We start from the raw sequence: 21408 nt of genomic DNA on the forward strand, positions 1-21408 counted from the left end.
TCATGGATAATTTTAGTTGGCATGATAGAAGGCTAAGTGGATGATTTCTTCACTATATTTGGGAATATTCTCCTTTTTTCTTCTTGGTGTAATGAGTTTCTCGAAATTTTTACTAGTATTTTTTTTTTGTTTGGGTGCTATGAATAACTTTCTCTAGGAAGATAAGAAAATGGAGAGTCAACTGTGAACACCATGCACATATTTTCTGTAAAAAACAGATAAATCCTTTTACATAAAAGAGTAAATTTTGTACTATTAATGCAGCATCCTTGGAGGCGTACCATTCGTTTGGCTATTGATTTAGAGGCAATGGGCATCGGGGGGAAATCCAGCATATTTCAGGTCCAACTATTTCTGATAATATAGAAATAATTTGTTTGTCTTACATCATGTAGTTAATGTTACAATCTGCTAATAACCATGCAAAAGATATAAGTCATTCATCTAGACTGTCCAACCAATGCACTATCTCTTGGATAGAAGCAGATGAAATCATCTCTGACCTGTGAACTTGGTGGCCTGTTTTTAATCGTGATAGTGACCATTGGAACCAGATGATTAATCATTGGGGAGTTATACTGCTACATTTCAACTGGTGATTCATCATTTAGATGGTCCTTGTGGAATAATGTATACCTGTTTGATGGCTTTGAGCTGGCCCTATCATTGGCCAAATGTTATTGGATCCTTAGCAGGATGTCCTTTTGTATATTTTTCTTTTTATTTTTTGATCAATAACCATAACTATGAGTTTTACTAACTATTAAAATAAAGGATTGCTTCTCTCTGTCCAAAACGAATATAGAGTAGAGTCAGTAGACAATACAAGCAGCTCAAGGCTGACAGCCATCATCAATTTACTGGTACAACTGATAGATTTACATCAGTACCTGGACCTGGAGTTCCCCATAGAAGCTGGTCCCTATTAACTCCATACTCTTGTAATGACATCTTCTATTGCATTAACTGATTAAGGCGCCCATATGAATGAGCAGTTCAGATTGGATGCCAAATATATAGATTCTCTAATCAGTTGTCGAAGCATCCAAGGGTCCTTGTTCTTTCTTCCATCCAAGGACCAATACTTCTTTTAGGTTTCTTTCGTTGAAGTATCAAATACCAGAAATTAGTTAGTAAGCAAAGTGACTTGATTGATATATAGATATACATTTGGTTCTGGTTTGAACTGGACCTTGGTCCTTATGATCTTACGTCCTTATCTGTTCTCTTTGAATTGTTGATTAGACACAATATTGCATTTTCTTTTCCTATTGCTTTTCTTCTCATCCCCCCCCCCCCTCATGATAAGAATTCACTAAAATTAAATGGCATGCATGGAAACAGGGTGGTCCTGATCCTTTGGCTATTGAAAACTTCGCGAAGGTTGCAAAGTATCCATCTGGACAGATCATTGCACAGGTTAATGTTTCTTTTCTGTTATTTCCCCACTCCTTTTTCTTCCTTCCTGGGTATGTCTCCATCCACCAAGAAAAGGATTCTGAGGCAGCTTTAGAAATCCTGAAACTCTGATATATATCCATACTCCATACTTTCTATTTCATATATAAGAGATCTTTTTCTAAGAAAACTAATTTCATGGGACTGAAATGTAAAACGGCACATCCGTAATGATGATGATGATGCAATGAGAAAGAAGTAAAGATTTTTGACATAAATAATTATAGAAATGGTATTAATAAAAGGAAGATATATTTGATAATTAGAAGGAATTAGTTTGCTAGAAAAGTCACCTAGCAAAAGACAGTGTTTCCATATTACCACTATCTATTCATGTTGTAAACTTGAGATCCAGTTCCTCAGGGTTGACCCCCATTAGAATTCCTGTCTATCAGCTTCTTCTTTAAGTAATGTCTTGAGATAGAATACCTCATATACTCCATGTGTCATAGATTTGAATTCTTCTTCATTGGATTCAGCAACTACTTGTTGCACATAATAACCAAATTTCCTCCCACAAATGAATGGTAACCTGAAACCAACCTACAACTAATGGTGGTTCTTGTCAAATTAGCATCTCTATATGCCTTAGAACGAATATGACCATGATTAGGATGTAGATACCTTTTATGCGTAATGACTTTAGGTACCTTAGAATCCTATTAGTTGCCTCCGAATGATTTTTCCTAGGGTCATGCATAAGTTAGTTTTTTCAATACCAGATGGGCATGGATTCCCTGCACTACTCCCATCAAAGTTCAACTCGATGTAGTCAACCAAAGGAGGAGACCATGCAGGGCTTATATTAGGTTTGTGGCAATCAAAACTATCCACTTCCTTCCATTTGTTCATGACATCAGCTGTTGAGAAATCAGCGAATATCTTCATAGATTTTACCCAATGAACCACTCTCACCATAATATTTCAATGACAGCTTCCTACTTTTCTTTCCTTGTCTAAGAATAGTCTTGCATTTCTTCTTCCCATATAGTTCAGCTCACAGCTGCCCTTACACATCTCATAACACTCGCCCCCTTTTCTTTGGCCATCTCAAGAAAGTAGAAGCAAATAAGCTTTGCACATTAACTGGGGGAGACCACCTAGCCACCCCTCTTTTCTGTACAATTCTCCTTGGGAATCAACCTGCAATACAAATGATTCATATTAACCCCTCCTTTTGCTAGCCCATCTGCCAAATAGTTGGTTGACCTTGGAATCCAACTGTAGCTTGTTTTAGCTCCTAAGAAAATTGTCTGATCTCCCTCAACATTTATTTGTTTTCATAGATATCTTCTTGATATTTGGAAGTGATATTAAACTGAAATGACGAGTACTGCAGGATCTGTTTCTTTCTGGACTCGTAAAGTCCGCAACGGATTTCCAAGTGTACAAAGAAGTTGCTGGTCTTTCTGGGCTTGATTTTGCATATGGAGATGCTGGTGCAGTGTATCACACAAAGGTTTATTTTTTGCATTTTAAATGTATCTTGTATTTCCATTGATTTATAGTATGTAGTCACAATTTTCAAAGGCTAAATTTGCAGTCCATTGGTTTTTAGACTTTAATTTGATCAGCAAAGTTCTTATTTGTTTGTGTTTGGGAGTTACAATAGATCTTCCGGCAAAAGAAAAGGCCTTGGAATCAGAGAATATGGCCAAAGAGAAGAAGATGATAAATTAGTCCATCAGACAGAATTTTATCACTATGTCAAGAAATGAGCCATAGAGAATCCTCTGATCATCCACTATGTCAAGAAAGGAGTAAAAAAGAATAACAGTGAAATAGAGTTTTTCAAATACATAACACATCTTTGAAGAAGAGTCACGTGTACTTCAGATGGCTCAAGCGACATTTTATAGATAAGAAAGCAATAGTTCATACAATGACAATTTGAAACTCAAGTGAGAAGATTATGTTGGGCCGAGTGGTTAATGTTGGTGGGCTTATTTATCATTCTATGTCCTATTTCTATGGTCTGTTATGGGCCTTTAGTTATTGGGCCTAAGCTTGTTTTATTTTGTACTGTCTAGGTGTCCCATCACTAATCAGGGGTATTCTAGTCTTTTGTTGTAATATCTTAATGTTAATACAAATATTAGCTTCTAGGGCTGGCTGAGATTTGATTGCTGCCCATTCATTGATATTTCCTCCTCTTCTTCTTCTTCTTCTTCTTCTGCACTTCAGCAAACATGATATCAGAGCACCAATTGGCCTGACTGATTACATCTAGTTTCTCCTTCTTTTCTTCTCTCTTCTATTCTATTTTTTTCTCCTTGTCTTGGCTACTGTGAAGAAGCCCTAGGACCGATCGTAGGCTACAGAAAGCTGTGTCTAGGGCTTCTCTTTGGGTGTAGAGACCAAAGAGAGTTTCCCCAGCCTGTTATGCCCTGCTAGTTGTTCTGCAGCAGTTAGTAGCCATTCGGCTACTAGAGAGATCTGTGTAGAATTGATCTAGGAAGGAGGACTGAGTGGACAGTCCTAGTTGCTGTTTGGGAGTTAGAACAGATCGCAGAGAAAGTGTTTACAGCCCAGGTTTGACTACCAAAAGTGTTGGATTTGTTTTCAGAAGTTACTTTCAGTCTAGACCTGATTACAGGGAGTCCAGTTACAGAAGCTTCTCAGTTACAGATTTGAGTGGAGAGGTTACGTTCAGTTCAGTGGAAAAATTTTCCAGGTTGTAAGGCTTCTTCTAACATCCATTGACTATTTTCAGTCCAGTAACAGCTCCAGCAGGCCTTAAACCTTGTCTTTCTCTTTGAGACTACAGCTATAGGTTGCTATTATAAGTAGAATATGTCCACAATATCAGAAGTGTCCTCTAAGGACAATAGGACTGGTGGGAGATCCTCAAACCTAGAAAACCCAAATCTGCATAGTATGCAAATCACCCATGTGTTGTTAGACAAATACAACTTCAGAGAATGGTCTGTTTCAGCCAAACTTTTTATTACTTCCCAGGAACTTATGGGTTATATAGATGGACAGAAGAAGGAACCTAAAGAGAATGGTGCTAAATACTCAACCTGGCGCAAGGAGAATGCTACTGTTATGTCCTGGCTGCTTGCTTAAATGACTCAAAGGGTAGCAAGGACTGTTCAGCACTTCCCTATAGCATCTAAGATTTGGGAGAAGGTGTCTAAAACCTATGGACAGCGGAAGAACAATGCAAGAACTTATAGACTAACCCTAGATATTGTTGCATTGAGGCAAGGGGATATGTCTGTTACAACCTTAAAAGGACTATGGGAAGAACTGGACCACCATTTTGTACTTGACTAGGAAAATGCAAGAGATAAGGAGAGGCATGATAAACAAATAGAAGAAGGCAGATTTACATCATGTTTACTATTTTGTAAGAATGAAGAGGTTAGAAGGAAAGAGATGCAAGTAGACACCCAAGTGCAGCCTATTGAGCATTCAGCCTTGATTTCTTCAAGCCAAAAGGGGGGTAACCATTCAAACATGAGGCACCTCAAGTGCTCTCATTGTGGAGGAGACAAACATTTGAAAGAGACTTGCTGAATTATTTATCCTCACCTGAAACCAGCTGCATTAAGGAAGAACAAGAAGCCCTAGAAGAGCCAAACAACAAGCGGAAATGTTGTCATAAGTAACAGTGTTGAAAGCTAACTCAGCCTTCTGATCCCATTGGGTTGTCTTTCCCGGTTAAAGAAATTTGGAGTAGGCCCATTTCTCCTCGGGTTGGTAGTTTTTGTTGGGAAACTTTCCTGGAAAGAATTAACACAAATGACCTACTTCAAAAGAAGAGACCCAACTATTGTTTACTTCCTAATAGATGTACTCTCTGTAAAGCTGATGGGGAAACTGGTTACCACCTTATGGTCACTTGTTCGGTTGCTAAATCAGTTTGGGAGTGGGTCTTTTCCCTTTTTGGGTGTGTTTGGATTCCCCCTAGGAGTGTCCAAAGCTTGTTCTCTCCATCTTTTTTCAGATGGCCAAAGAAGAGAGGGAAGACTATGTGGAGAAGCATTAGGGCTGCAGTGTGTTGGTCTCTATGGGAAGAAAGAAACTCACGAATATTTTCAGATAAGGAAAGAACCATTGGAAACTTATTAGATCTAATCTTGTTAAGGGTGGCACATTGTTTGAAAACTATGGAATTGTTCTCAGATTATTCTGTGGCTGACATGGTGAGAAATTGGAAGGAGATAGCCTCCTCTACCCTTTGTAAGAGGACCTGTAGTCCTTCGTGGTGCCCTCCTCCTTTTGGGTTCATAAAATTGAATTTTGATGGTAGCTATATAAGGAACCCAGGGCCTTCTGGGATTTGGGGAGTATTTAGGAATGAGGCGGGGGCTATTATTGCTATGTTCTCAGGCCCAATTGGGGAAGGAAACTCTCTTAGGGCTGAGATTCTCGCAGCCCTAGAAGGTATCCAAAGAGCAAGGGAGTTGAACATTAGATGTTTGGTTCTTGAAGGTGACTCGGAGGTGGTGATTAGGTGGCTAAAAGGGGGAGGCAACGGGTTATGGAGTTATAACAATGAGAAGAATAAATTTAACTGGCTGAGTAGGGATATTGTGGTTCATTACAACTAGGTGAAAAGGACGGGGAATCCTCCTTAATAGACGAAATATTCCTATTATGTCAATGCCAATTGAATCAATGTTATTACCTGTGAATTCAAACATTTTGGTATTTTCCGACCTATTGCTTCGGATCCCCCCATCAGTTTACTAGGAAGAGAAGAATCAAAAGGATCGAACTACCTACTCATTATTCGGAGGTGAATCATAGAACACCAAAAGCAGTGGTATCTTATGGACGCGTTACTGCGCTAGCAGCATGATGAAAAACTACTGCGCGTGCTCGTTCAAAAGTACTGAATACGCGTTAGCGCAGTGGCTTGAGCGCTGCTCGAAAACCGGAGTGCTCGTTAGCGCACTGTAGTTTTCCCGCCTACCAATCAAAGAGTCTGAGAGTAAGCGTAAGCTCACCCGTAAGCTTGAAGAGCTTTCTCCACCAGAGAGAGTGGAGAAGGGGAGAAGCGACTCGTCGTAGAAGCGTAAGCTCACCCGTACTTTACTGCTCAGCTCAGTAAAGTACGTACCGGCTCGTTTTTGTTGAGTCGTCAAACATTCGTGGGGGGTCTGGAGGTTTGACTCCTCTTTGATCTCCCAAGACAACATTCCGCTTCCTCTTTATTTCTGGATTAGGAAGTAGAGTGCTGCCAGAAGTTAACTCCTCTTCCTCGGGCCTTAGGAATCCCGAGGTTCAAGCTGGGGAAATGGTTGAATTTGCTAGTGGTGTGAAAGGAATAGCGTTGAATCTTGAGAATGAGAATGTAGGTATTGTTGTCTTTGGAAGTGATACCGCTATTAAAGAAGGCACAGCGAGGTGTGAAGCGATCTCGTACCAAACGAAACGATTTTCACTTTCCATAACCAAAATGAAAGATAGTCAAACCGATTCTTGCAATTGTGGTCAGTCTTGCTACCTCTTAAGTTGCCACCCCGACTGTTGCTGCTGTATATGGATGGGACAGTGGAAGAAAATGGGCATATTTTGTTTTGAGTCGGTCCACCATGATCAAGACCCATACTCCCTTTTTTGGCAGAGCTGCAAAAAATCTTACCTACTAGTAGCTTTAGTCTTATCTACTTAGGAGCTGTCTTACTAGTAGCTATCCTTGCTTTGCCAATCTAGCTAGAGAAGAGCTCTTTCTTGCTTTACTAGGAATAGCTGTCGGCTGTGCTTTTATGCAGTTTTAATTATAAAACATAATTAAAACTATTTAATTATGAATATTAAATAGTAATATTTATATTTAACTAGTAATAATTATAGTTAATATTAATAGTAATGTTAGTGTAGGGGTATTTCTGTCTTTATACTTATCTTGAGGTTGCTGATCTGTAATATTATATTAGAACTAGTGTCCCTCACTTAAATAAGGGCACATGTATCTTTTCCATTATATTAGTAATATAAAACATGTCTGGCCGAATGGGAGAAAGGATCTTTCCCTAATTCGAACCAGATTTTTCTTCTCTCCTTTTCTCCTCCTTTCTCTCTTTCTTTCTTTCTTCTTCTTCTCTCTTCTTGGCTGTTATCAGACTAACAAAACTCAAAGGTAGGCCGAATTATAATATGGTATCAGAGCTCAACTAAGCAACTCGGATCTGCCCAGATTTCTGTTTTCTGCGCACTCAATCTAATGTTTTCTCTTGATTTCTCTTCCATCGATTGGAGATAAGGGATAGGGCTGAAAAGGAGTGGTCGCCCTCTTCCCTTGGAGGTTTCTATGCCTCCAGTTGTGCTGTTCGTGGTCGGTTGCTGTGGTCTCTAAGAAGCCCTCCCCTAATCGATGAAGAGAAGAGGGCTGGTTCGTGTGGTGCAGTGGGTGTCTTGTGTGGACTGATTTTCTTCTTGTGTGGTTTGTTTTTTGGGTGATGAGGTAAGAGATTTCTATGCATATTTTTTGTTATGAATCAAATAGGAAGAATGTTTCAGATCATATGATGGGATTTCAGACTGTGTGTGGTAGGGTTTATGCTGCTTTTTTTGTATGATTCGAAGGGGGAGTGGTTCTCATATAGTGGTGAGATTTCAGGTAGTCGTAGGTAGGGTTTGTGGTGTAAAGAATGCAACCTTCAGCAATAACAAGTGCTGAAACCAGTGTGATTAGTGTGATCAAGTAGTGTGCAGTGTGCCGAATTCAGTAATAACAGAATTCAGCAAAGGGAGATAACAGTTATAGCAAATCTAATGTGATGATACCTGTTGACTACCTGTGGAAGTTTTTCTGAAGGCAAAGAAGAAGATGAAACACATAAGGGAGGAGAAACCCTCCACTGGTTCTCATGAGTATGAAGACTGAGAACAAGAGGATGCACAGATTATCACGTGGTTATGGAATACTATGGAACCCAAGATTAGTGTAAATTTCATGTTTCTTGACACTGCCAAAGATGTGTGGGACCATGCTAAGAAGTTGTATTCTGGTCAAGACAATACAACCGGAGTATATAAGCTGTATCATGAATACTTTAATCTGCAACAAGGCAATCAGAGTCTTGAGGAGTACTATGCTAGTATGAGAAACATTCGTAATGAGTTGAATGTTTATCACCCCCTCATTTCTGATGTCAAAATTCAGTAACAACAGAGAGAACAACTTGATGTGACTCGATTTTTGGTGGGGCTGAAATCTGAGTATGAACCAGTGCTGGCTTAGATAGTAGGAGAGTCAGCTCTCCCTTCCTTAGAAGAGGTGTTCGCTCGACTTCGGATGACTTCCATTGGATCTACTGAGAACTCTAATGTCTTAGATAGATCAGCCTTTGCAGTGTCAAGGGGCTGGAGTGGTGGTGGTGGACCTACATATAACCATGGTGGTGGTCGTATTGGATCTACTGAGAAATCTGAGTATGAACCAGTGCGGGCTTAGATAGTAGGAGAGTCAGCTCTCCCTTCCTTAGAAGAGGTGTTCGCTCGACTTCGGATGACTTCCATTGGATCTACTGAGAACTCTAATGTCTTAGATAGATCAGCCTTTGCAGTGTCAAGGGGCTGGAGTGGTGGTGGTGGACCTACATATAACCATGGTGGTGGTCGTATTGGAGGTAGAGATTCAGGGGAAGCCCGTGGCAGAGGACGTGGGTCGGGTCTGAGGAGATGTACTCATTGTGGTATGTATGGACATACCATTAATTATTGCTATGACTTGCATGGTCCACCCTCAACCTGGGCCAATCATGCCATGACTAGTGACACCAGTTTCATACAGGAGAATCGTTCAGTTAATCAGATGCCTCCTACATCTATGGATGTTCTCAGGAAGGAGATGGTGAGTGTTCCTATGATGAGTATGAGAGGTTTGTCCAAATCCACTTCTCAACAGAACACAACTACTTTCGCACACCCAGGTATGGCTTGTTTGGCATCCACACCCAATCCCTGGATTATTGACTCTAAAGCCTCTGATCACATGACTGAAACTCTAGGTGTGTTTTCTTCCCTCTCTCATTGCTCAACATCACAATCTATTACCCATGCTAATGGTTCCACATCCTTGATTTGTGTTGTTGGCAATGTTCACTTGACCCCCTTATCTTTATCCTCAGTTTTGTATGTCCCTAAATTTTTGTTTAACCTTATGTCCGTTAGTAAGCTGACCAAGTCACTCAATTGCTTTATTACTTTTTACTCTTCTTCATGTGTTTTTCAGGATCTCAAGACGGGGATGAAGATTGGTGGAGGGCATGAAACTGGTGGATTGTATTATCTTGACGGTGGTGGAAGAACATCGACAGCTCTCCAGTCATCTCTCTCTCCTCTCCAATGGCATTGTCGATTTGGTCATCCTTCACTAAAAGTTTTGAAATCTTTGGTTCCTTTGTTGAGTCAACTTTCTGTTTAGATTGTGAGTCGTGTCAGTTGGGGAAACATCATCGAGTTCCCTTTAGTTCTAGGGTTGATAATCGTGTGTCGAGTCATTTTCCTTTGGTTCATTCAGATCTTTGGGGTCCTTATAAAGTGATGTCATACAATGGATATAGATGTTGGTTCAGCTGTCTTAGTTTGTATGTTTATCTTTGTTGGGTCTTAAGTCATTAGTTATTGGGCCTTAGTTACTGGGCCTAATCTTATTTAGTGTTTATTTTGACTAGGTGTCCCATCACTAATCAAGGGCACTCTTGTCCATTTATGTAACATTATGTAATGTCCTTATATATAATAGATTAGGGCTGGCTGAACTTTTTTACTGCCACCCATTTCATTTCTGTTCTTCTTCTTCCTCTTCTTCTCTCATTCGACAGCCCTATTTCAGCAAACATGGTATCAGAGAACTGATCTTTCGACTGGTTACAACAGCCACATCTTCTTCTACTCACAGGTAACTCTCCCATCTTTCTTGTTGGTTGCTGCAAAGAAACCCTAGGGTTGGTCGTAGAACACAGCTAGACCTACATCTAGGGTTTCCCTTGGTTGTAGGGCCCAAGGGGAGTTAGACCTAGAGGCTGATGCCCTAATAGACACAGTACAACAGACTGTAGCCATTCGGCTAAGATAGATCTGTGTAGAACAGATCTAGGCGGAAGGACTGATCTCAGCAGTCCTAGAACTGTTCGTGGGTGAGGTTATAACATGCGATAGCAGTGCTTAGCACACAGTAGAAGCCAACATTTACCTTTTTCATCATTGGAAGTGTTGTTTCCAGAATTATTCAAAGGTGTTTCAAGTCAAGAGTTAGTTTGTGAAGTCTGTCAACTATCAAAGCAATGTAGAACTGTTTATTCAACTTCAAGTAATGAAATTCGAGCTTCTTTTGACTTAGTCCACTCTGATGTTTGGGGTCCTTCTCCCATTATTTCTATTGATGGCTTTCGATACTTTATCAATTTTATTGCTCACTATTCTCGATGCACATGGATCTACTTATTAAAAGCACGAGAAGAAGTGTCGCGGGTAACCATGACATTTTGCAAAATGATTGAAACATAATTTGGTATGAAGGTCAAACAATTCAGGTCAGATAATGCTGCAAAATACTTTGAAAGGTCCTTGAATCTGTTTATGGAGGATGCTGGAATGATTCATCAGTCATCTTGTGCTACTACCCCCCAACAGAATGGGGTTGTTGAGCGCAAGAATAGGCACCTATTGGAGACTGCTCGAGCCTTACTATTTCAGCACAAAGTTCCAAAAAGCTATTGGTCTCAAGCAATCCTTACTGCATCATATCTGATAAATCGAATGCCATCCAAGGTATTGGGGATGAAAACTCCTTTCTCTGTTCTTTGCCCCCATCTTCCTGACTTTTCTCTTCCATCGAAAGTCTTTGGTTGTGTATGCTTTATACATGTCAAGGATCCGAAGAAGACAAAATTGGATCCTAGGGCTACAAAGGGAATCTTTTTGGGGTACTCCCCTACTCAGAAGGGATACAAGTGTTATGATCCAGTCACCAAGAAAAAATATGTCACAAAGGATGTGGTATTCTTTGAGTCTCAATCCTATTTTCACTCTTCCCAGAATCCTCTTCAGGGGGAGACTAGTGGGATGGAAGAGGATTCTTCTATTCCTCCATTCTTTGTACCTCTCTCGACCTCAGGTCTTCCATCTTCTCCTCCTGATCCACCTAGTTGTGGTATCCCGGGTGAATCTAGTGAGGCTCCCATTGTACCAGCTACTACTAGTGATGTTGAAAATATTACTGAAGACTTCAGTAGGCTGCAAAGAGATATTAGAATCACCTACAATAGAAGGAAGAAGGGTCCTCTAACTCATGACAGCGACCAATTGAACTCGGATCAACCTGTCTCAGAAACTCAAGGTAATCCTATCAGTTCCTCTGACTTAGATCTTCCTATTGCCCTTCGTAAGTCTACTCGTTCTTGTACTATCAAATACCCCATTGCTGATTTGTGTCTCACTCACAGTTGTCTCCTCGTTATTGTTCTTTTGTGTCGGCTCTATCTTCTGTGCATGTTCCTACCAGGTATACTGAGGCAGTATCTGACCCAAAATGGAAAGAGGCTATGGATGAAGAAATGAAAGCCTTAATGAAAGCAAGGACTTGGGAATTAGTGGATCTACCAGAAGGGAAAGGCACTGTTGGATGTAAGTGGGTGTTCACTGTGAAGCACAGGGAGGACGGGTCCATTGAGAGGTACAAGGCTAGACTGGTAGCAAAAGGGTTTACTCAAAAAGAAGGGATTGACTACAAAGAAACTTTTGCTTCGGTGGCAAAACTCAATACAATCCGAGTTCTATTATCATTAGCTGCAAATTTCTCATGGGAGCTACATCAGTTGGACGTGAAGAATGCTTTCTTGAATGGCGACCTGCATGAAGAGGTGTTCATGGATCCTCCACCAGGTTATGTTCTTGGCAAGAAGGTATGTAGACTGAGAAAGGCCCTATACGGCCTTAAGCAGTCTCCTCGAGCTTGGTTTGAGAAGCTATGTGGAGTCATGAAGAAAGGGGGTTACACTCAAAGTGGAGCAGATCATACCCTATTCATAAGGAAGAGAAATGGCAAACTTACAACACTTATTGTCTATGTGGATGATATGGTAATTACAGGGGATGATCAGGAAGAGATTAAAAGACTAAAGGAGTTTTTGGTTGCTGAATTTGAGGTCAAAGATCTGGGCCAACTGAGATACTTTCTTGGGATTGAAGTTGCAAGATCCAAAGAGGGCATCTATATATGTCAGCGGAAATACATCCTTGATCTTCTTCAAGAGACAGGCATGATGGGGTGTAGGCCAGCCGATACTCCAATAGAACAGAATCATGGTGTACAGGTGTCAGTAGGAGAGGACTACCTTGATAAGGAAAGATACCAAAAGCTGGTGGGGAAGTTGATTTACCTGTCCCTTACTCGCCCTGACATTGCTTATGCTGTACATGTTGTGAGTCAGTTCATGCATACTCCTAAGATCCCTCACATGAAAGCTGTGGAAAGGATCCTCAGATATTTGAAGTCTTGCCCGGGGAAAGGGATTCTGTTCAGGAAAAACAGTAAAATTGAAGTTGAAGGATATACTGATGCAGATTGGGCTGGCTCTGTTGGGGACAGGAAGTCTACTTCTGGGTATTGTACCTTTTTTGGAGGAAATTTAGTTACATGGAAGAGTAAAAAACAGAATGTGGTTGCTAGATCTAGTGCAGAGGCCGAGTACCGAGCTATGGCTCATCGTGTTGCTGAACTCTTATGGCTTAAGAACCTACTTGGTGAACTTGGAATAAAGATTGAGTGCCCTCTCAGGTTGTACAGTGACAACAAGGCAGCCATCAACATTGCAAATAACCCAGTGCAACATGATAAAACAAAACATATTGAGATAGACCGTCACTTTGTTAGAGAAAGAATTGTCTTAGGAGAACTCTGCATTCCTTATACTCCCTCCGAGATGCAGATTGCAGATGTTCTGACTAAAGGGTTAGATACAGTGAAATTCGTGGACTTACTTGGCAAGCTAAACATGATTGACATCCATGCTTAGCTTGAGGGGGAGTGTTGGTTCGGCTGCCTTAGTTTGTATGTTTATCTTTGTTGGGTCTTAAGTCATTAGTTATTGGGCCTTAGTTACTGGGCCTAATCTTATTTAGTGTTTATTTTGACTAGGTGTCCCATCACTAATCAGGGGCACTCTTGTCCATTTATGTAACATTATGTAATGTCCTTATATATAATAGATTAGGGTTGGCCGAACTTTTTTACTGCCGCCCATTTCATTTCTGTTCTTCTTCTTCCTCTTTTTCTCTCATTCAACAGCCTATTTCAACAAACAATAGATATTTTGTCATTTTTGTTGATGATTTTTCAAGGATGATGTGGCTCTATTTAATGAAAGAAAGAAGTGAATTGTTTACCATCTTCCAAAAATTTTATGCTGAGATTCGCAATCAATTTGATGTTCACATTAAAATTTTTCGTTCTGATAATGGCCGTGAATTTTTATCTTCATCATTTCAAGAATACTTGGACCAACATGGCATTATACATCAGACCTCATGTACCTACACCCCACAACAAAATGGGGTGACTGAGAGCGAATCATCATCTTTTGGAAACACGATCCCTCATGCATCACATGAATGTTCCCAAACCCTTTTGGAGTGATGCGGTGCTTATTTATTGCTTCTTGATTAATCGGATGCTCATGTCTATCCTTGATGGTCATTCCCCATTCACTACCTTGTTTCCTGCCTTGTCTCCATTTCCTCTTTCTCCTCGGGTTTTTGGATGTGTCTGCTTCGTCCATAATTTGGGCCTCGGGAAGGACAAGTTAGATGCACGATCCATTAAGTGCATCTTCCTTGGCTATTTTCGGACCTAGAAAGGGTATAAGTGTTACCATCCTAGTTCTCGACGTTCCTTTGTGTGTGCTGATGTTACCTTCTTTGAGTCTACTCCGTTTTTCTTGGGGTCCGATGATGCTTCTTCCTCCTCATCACCTCCCCCTCTTCGACTTCTAGTTGCCGATTCTGTTCCCCTTGTTCCATCTGTGACCAAGTCCCTGCCTCCAGTGCCACCACCTATTGAACGCCCACCTATCCGTCAAGTGTATACACATCGCCCACATGTATCGGCTGCTACTCCTCCGGCTCCATCACTGTCGACAGATCCGGCAGTTGTCTCCACACCAGCCCCAAACCCAGTATCTGATCTTGATCTTCCCATTGCCTTGCGGAAAGGTAAACACACTTGTATCCTTCATCTTATTTCTAATTATGTTTCACTCACTCAGCTTTCCACTTCCCATCGCCAGTTTATCTCCTTGTTATCCTCAGTTGTTGTCCCTAAGGATGTCCAAGAAGTCCTTGCCTCTCCAGGGTGGTGCCGTGCAATGGAAGAAGAACTCTCAACTCTACTTCATAATCATACTTGGGACCTCAATGCTCTTCCTCTTGGGAAGCAAGCTGTCGGTTGTAAGTGGGATTATACTGTTAAGTATTTGCTTGATGGTAGTGTTGAGCGCCTGAAAGCTCGATTGGTTGCAAAAGGGTACTCCCAAACCTATGGTATTGACTACACACAAACCTTCTCCCTAGTTGCTAAGATAGGTTCGGTTCGTGTTGTGATATCTCTTGCAGCTATGTATGATTGGCCCCTCTATCAGCTTGATACCAAGAATGCTTTTTTGCTTGGTGATTTGCTCGAGGAGGTCTACATGGAGCAACCATTGGGGTTTGTTGCTTAGGGGGAGGATGGTAAGGTATGTAGACTAAAGAAGGCTATATATGGGCTTAAACAGTCTCCTCGAGCATGGTTTGGTAGGTTCAGTGAGGTGGTAAAGAAGTTTAGTATGAAACAGTGCCAAGTTGATCATTCCTTCTTCAGTCATGACTCTCAGGCTGGAAAAATCCTATTGGTGGTGTATGTAGATGATATTGTTATTACCGGGAATGATAAAATGGGCATTGAAAGGTTGAAGACTTTTCTACAGGAACATTTTCAAACAAAGGACCTTGGTAAGTTGAAATATTTATTGGGGATAGAAGTAGCAAGATCTAAGCATGGTATTAATTTGTGTTAGAGGTAATATGTGCTTGATTTGCTGGAGAAACAGGTTTGTTAGGTGCTTGATATGGGTGAAGTGTTTGAAGACCCTGGCAGATACCGGCGACTTGTAGGTAAAGTGAACTACCTAACCATTACTCGGCCAGACATTTCATTTGCGGATAGTGTGATAAGTCGGTTCATGCAGAAACCTCTGGTTCCTCATTAGGATGCGGTTCTAAGAATTGTGAGGTATTTAAAAGGGGCCCCTGGTCATGGTTTGATATACAAAAGTGGTGGAAAACTTGAAATAGAAGGGTATACTGATGCTGACTGGGCCGGTTCTATATTTGATAGGAGGTCTACCACGGGCTATTGCACTTTTCTTGGGGGTAATCTGGTGACATGGAAAAGTATGAAGCAGACAGTCGTGGCGAGAAGTAGTGTAGAGGCAGAATATAAAGCTATGGCACATACTGCTTGTGAATTAGTGTGGCTAAGGAACCTTCTACAGGAGATAGGGTATGACATTAGTACTCCAATGAAGCTCTATTGTGACAATCAGGCTGCAATTCATATATCTTCTAATCCGGTGTTTCATGAAAGAACCAAGCACATTGAGGTTGACTGTCATTTTGTGAGAGAGAAGGTGCTGAATGGAGTGATAGAGACTGCATATGTTAATACGGGAAACCAGTGGGCAGACTTGTTTACAAAAGGTTTGATTCGGGGGAGAGTGGACTACATATGTAACAAGCTGGGATTATATGATATATACTCACCAGCTTGAGGGGGAGTGTTAGTGTAGGGGTATTTCTGTCTTTATACTTATGTTGAGGTGGACGATCTGTAATATTATATTTGAACTAGTGTCCCTCACTTAAATAAGGGCACGTGTCTTTTCCATTATATTAGTAATATAAAACATGTCTGGCCAAATGGGAGAAAGGATCTTTCCCTAATTCGAACCAGATTTTTCCTCTCCTTTTCTTCTCCTTTCTCTCTCTCTTTCTTTCTTCTCGGCTGTTATCAGACTAACAGAACTCAAAGGCAGGCCGAATTATAATAAGTAATAATTAATATTTTTCACATAATCACTTAAATTAATATTAATATATTAATTTTATATTAATCTTCATTCATTCTTGACCAAAGAAGAGTCTGGGGAGCGAAGAAACAAGCAAGAAAACTACAGTGCACGCTAGCGCACGAAGCTTGATGAAAAACATGAGCAGCAAGAAAGCCGGATGCAACAAGCATCACTCTACCGAGGGGCAACAAAGGCTGGAACTATTCCCGCAAAAAACAAGGAACCTACTTTTGTTATCCTTGTAAATGAAAGCCTAGAGGAATTGATTTTGTTGGGAGGTTCTAGGCAAGAATTCTCCTTTCCAAACTCTTCTCCCTGGTTCTCTTGTTTATTCCATCCCTTTACGTGTCTTTGGATGTGTTTGTTTTGTTCATGTTCTTATCTTCCTAGTGGTATGCGGGACAAACATCGTTATAAGTTGTCCAAGTTTCCAAGCAAATTCCTTTGCACGAGTAAGAAGACGATGTATTTCCAACAATGACGAACTTACCGCCTGAGCACCTCGTTCATCAGCCTCATGAACGTACTGGGTGCATTCGTCAACCCAAACGACATGACCAACCAAGCTCATGAAGACCTGAAAGTTAGATGAAAATTCTCCCCCTGAATCTGTGCTAAGAACTTTTAGGGATGCATGAAATTGATTTGGCGAGAAAATCCTTGTACTAAGGCATGTTCTTCTTTCAAGTAAAAAAATCCAAGTACAACGAGAGATGGCCGACGTCTAACCGGCATGAATACCCCACGTTGACTTGCTTTGTCTTGCTTACCTCCTGTTGAGCAAGAGAAGAGAAGAGAAAAGAGAGGAGAGAAAGAGAGGAGAGGCGAGAGGACTGAGAGCCCAAAAGCACACAGCAGGCGTGTGCAGTATGTTATTATTTATACTAGGTTGGTTGTACAACATAAAGTATGAAGAAATTACAAAAGTACCCTTGCGGTACTAAACATGTGTACAACAACATCTGTCAACACTCCCCCTCAAGTTGGAGCATAGATATCAATCATGCCCAACTTGTCACAGAGATTATGATGTCTAGAATGGTGTAGCCCTTTTGTAAAGATGTCTGCAAGCTGGTTCTCAGAGCTGACATAGGGAGTACATACTTCGCCTGTGATGACCTTCTCTCTGATAAAATGCTTGTCAACTTCGATGTGTTTTGTTCTATCATGTAGCATTGGGTTAGCAGCAATGCTTATAGCTGCTTTGTTATCACAAAATAGAGTCATAGGCTTGTCCACTGGGAAACCCAACTCACACAACAGATTCTTTATCCACATACCTTCAGCTACTCCGTGAGCTATTGCACGATATTTAGCTTCAGCACTGGATCTAGCCACCACATTTTGCTTTTTACTCCTCCATGTAACAAGGTTCCCTCCTATAAAGGTGCAGTAGCCACTAGTAGACTTTCTGTCACTTTGAGATCCACCCAATCTGCATATGTATAAACTTCAACTTTCAAATGCCCGTGCCTTTGAAATAACAAGCCAGCACTAGGAAACTTTTTTAGATATCGGAGGATTCTTTCTGCTGCTTCAAGGTGAGTGGACCTAGGTGCATGCATGAACTGACTGAGGACACCAGCAACATAAGCAATGTCTGGACGAGTCATAGAAAGATATAACCATCTCCCTACAAGCCTCTGAAACTGTTTCACATCCTTGAGAGGTTCACCTTGGCTGTCACCTAATTTATGGTTGGGGTCAATGGGAGAGTCAACTGGCTTCACTCCCAACTTTCTAGTGTCCTGAAGTAAATCTAGGACATATTTCCTTTGGGAAATGAAGATACCCCTTTTTGATCGGGCAACTTCAATTCCAAGGAAGTATTTGGGAGGTCCTAGATCCTTCACTTCAAACTGAGTAGTAAGGAAACCCTTCAACCTCTGGATTTCATCCTTCCAGTCACCAGTAACAATTATGTCATCCACGTATACTATCAAGGGAGCCATTTTACTTTCTCCTCTTTTCACAAATAGTGTGTGATCTGATTGACATTTCTTGTATCCTCTCTGCTGAACCGCAACATGGAATCTGCTGAACCAAGCTCTTGGTGATTGTTTCAGCCCGTATAAAGACTTCTTCAACTTGCACACTTTCTGTTCATTGCCTTGAGCCAGAAAACCAGGGGGTTGAATCATGTAAACTTCCTCTTAAAGGTCACCATTCAAGAATGCATTCTTGATGTCAAGCTGATGTACGTCCCAATTCAGATTAGCAGCAAGAGAGAAAAGAACTCTAACGGAGTTCATCTTGGCAACAGGGGCAAAAGTTTTTGCATAATCAACTCCGTACACTTGAGTAAACCCCTTTGCCACTAAGCGAGCTTTATACCTCTCCATTGTTCCATCAGCCCTATGCTTGACAGTGAACAGCCATTTACATCCAACTGGATCCTTTCCCTTAGGAAGATCTACAAGTTCCCATATGCCATTTTTATGAAGGGCATTAATTTCTTCCTTCATGGCATTTGTCCATTCAGGTATTGAAAGAGCTTCTGCCACATTCTTGGGGATAGGGACACTATCAATAGAGGTAAGGAAAGTACGAAATGAGGGTGAAATGTTCTCATAGGAAACAAAATTGGAAATGGGATGTTTAGTGGTGCACAATCTAACACCTTTCTTGTGAGCAATAGGAAGGTCAAGGTCATTAGCAGCAAAGATATCAATTTCAATAGAATCATGAACATCACTGGGAGCCAAGTTACCTGAGTGGGTATGATCCTCCCCTGAGGAGTTTGATGGCATTGGAGGTACAACTTCTAGATTCTCCACAGCTCTTGAATTTGGTTGGCGTTTGCGACGACGAAAGAAGACACGAAAAGGCGGAGGATCAGGAAGAGAAGGGAGCTGAACCAATTTCTCCTCATGCCTACACTCCCCCTGAGGAGAAACAGGAAAAAAAGGCTCATCCTCAAAGAAAGAAACATCCATGGAGACATAGAATTTCTGAGAAACAGGATCAAAACAACGATATCTCTTTTGAGTGAAGGAGTAACCAAGGAATATGCAAGGAATAGCACGAGAATCCAATTTCCCACAGGTGGGAGACAGATTTTGGACGAAGCACCGACAACCAAATACACAAGGAGGAATGGGAAGAAGGGGGGCCCTTAGGAAAGAGAAGCTGATGTGGGGCTTTGTACTCTAACCAACGAGAGGGCATACGGTTAATGAGGTAGGTAGAACAAAGAACAACCTCAAGCCAAAAACGTTTGGGGACAATCATATGGAGTAGTGAACCCCGAGCCACTTCAAGGAGATGTCGGTTCTTCCATTCAGCCACACCATTTTGTTGTGGTGTTCGGGCACAAGAGCTACGGTGAAGTGAACCACGCGAAGCAAAGAACGTGAGATCACTATGAAAAAACTCTTTCGCATTGTCTGACTGAAAAATTTGGATTTCAGTCTGAAATTGAGCGAAGACCATCTGCTGAAAATCTTGGATAATTTTTGGTACTTCCTCCCTGGTTCGCATAGGATATACCCAAGTATATCTAGAATATTCATTAATGAGGGTAATGAAATACTTGTAGCCACTCTCAGACGGTAAAGTAACAGGGCCCCATACATCAGAATGAACAATGTGAAAAGGAAATTCAGGTTTACTATTTTTTGAAGAAAATGAGTTCTACAATGTTTACTTAACTGACACGTTTGACAAAAGAAATCTGAAACGGACATTGACTTTAACAATTATGGAAATACAACTTTTAAAGATTCAAAAGACAAATGACCAAGATGACAATGCCATAAATAAACTTGACTTTTACAGGACTGACTCATAGACTCTGTAACATGAAGACTAGCCTTATTCTCCAGCATGTAAAGTCCATCAACCATACGTCCCCTACCAATCGTCCTCCCTGAGGCCAGATCCTGAATCAGAGTCACTGAGCAGTTTAAGGAATTAGTAACACTACTAACAGAGAACAAATTAATGGGAAATTTTGGAACATGTAGGACATCAGAGAAGGTAAGGCCAAGGGGAAGAGAGATGGTTCCTTGACCAGCTATGGAAGTGTATGATCCATCAGCCAGTCTCATCTTGTCTCTTCCAGAAAGAAGGTGATAGGTTTGAAAGTAAGTGGACGTACCAATCATGTGTTTTGACGCTCCAGAATCAATGATCCATGGAGAGTCAAGGGTGTGAGAAGCAACATGGAAAGTTGTGGCAGAGTTACCTGACGTAGATGCATATGAGGTTGAGGGAGGAGCATCCATCTGACGAATTGCTCTACCATAGAGCTCTAAATGGTCACGGAAGGAATTCATAATATCCTCCCTCAGGTCAGATCCAGAGAGATGTGTCTGAGTCACAATAGGGATGGAGGGCTAATTTTCTCGAGTAGCCATGTTGGCCATGTTGTATTTCTTTGTACCTTGCTGTCCGGACCTTTTATTCACATCTGAACCTTGCTTCTTATTCAGATCTTGAGCCCATTTTGGTTTCCCATGAAGATCCCAACAGGCATCTTTGGTGTGTCGGGGTTTTTGGCAATGAGTGCACCACAATTTGTCCTTATCTTCTGTTTTTTTCTGAGAATCTCCTTTCTTGGAAGAAGATCCCACACTAGTAGAGACACCCCCTTTTGCTGCCAACACAACTGCATCCCCACCAGGGCTGTTCATCAAATTCCTTCTGCTATCTTCAGATTGTACAAGAGCATAAACTTCCTGAACTGAGGGAAGATCCTTAGAACTGAGATTGTACTCTGATAGATTCATACATAGGATTCAGACCATGTAAGAAGGCAAACACTCTTTGCTGGGAGACAAGTTTCTTGTATAGTTTTGCATCCTCGTCACACTTCCAATCCACATTCTGGTAATGGTCCAACTCCTTCCAGACAGAAGTCAAGTCAGAGTAATATACTGAT

The 21408-nt window shown here is 41.1% G+C and overlaps 1 protein-coding gene across 4 annotated transcripts in view; it reads left to right on the plus strand.

The window, feature by feature from the left end:
- Positions 1-21408, plus strand: part of LOC148868423 (Zn-dependent exopeptidases superfamily protein) — a 104305-nt gene that overhangs the window by 39886 nt on the left and 43011 nt on the right. For 2 of the 4 annotated variants that reach the window (XM_088971256.1, XM_088971257.1), the window contains exons 5-7: positions 265-342; positions 1345-1419; positions 2798-2917. In XM_088971256.1, coding sequence (XP_088827382.1) covers positions 265-342; positions 1345-1419; positions 2798-2917 — 273 coding nt within the window. The remainder of the gene's footprint in view (positions 1-264; positions 343-1344; positions 1420-2797; positions 2918-21408) is intronic. The other 2 variants (XM_088971258.1, XM_088971259.1) reach the window with 1 other exon arrangement.

The sequence above is a fragment of the Nelumbo lutea genome, chromosome 2 (assembly GCF_056320005.1).
Source record: "Nelumbo lutea isolate HS-2025 chromosome 2, American lotus-T2T, whole genome shotgun sequence".
Lineage (NCBI taxonomy): Eukaryota > Viridiplantae > Streptophyta > Magnoliopsida > Proteales > Nelumbonaceae > Nelumbo > Nelumbo lutea.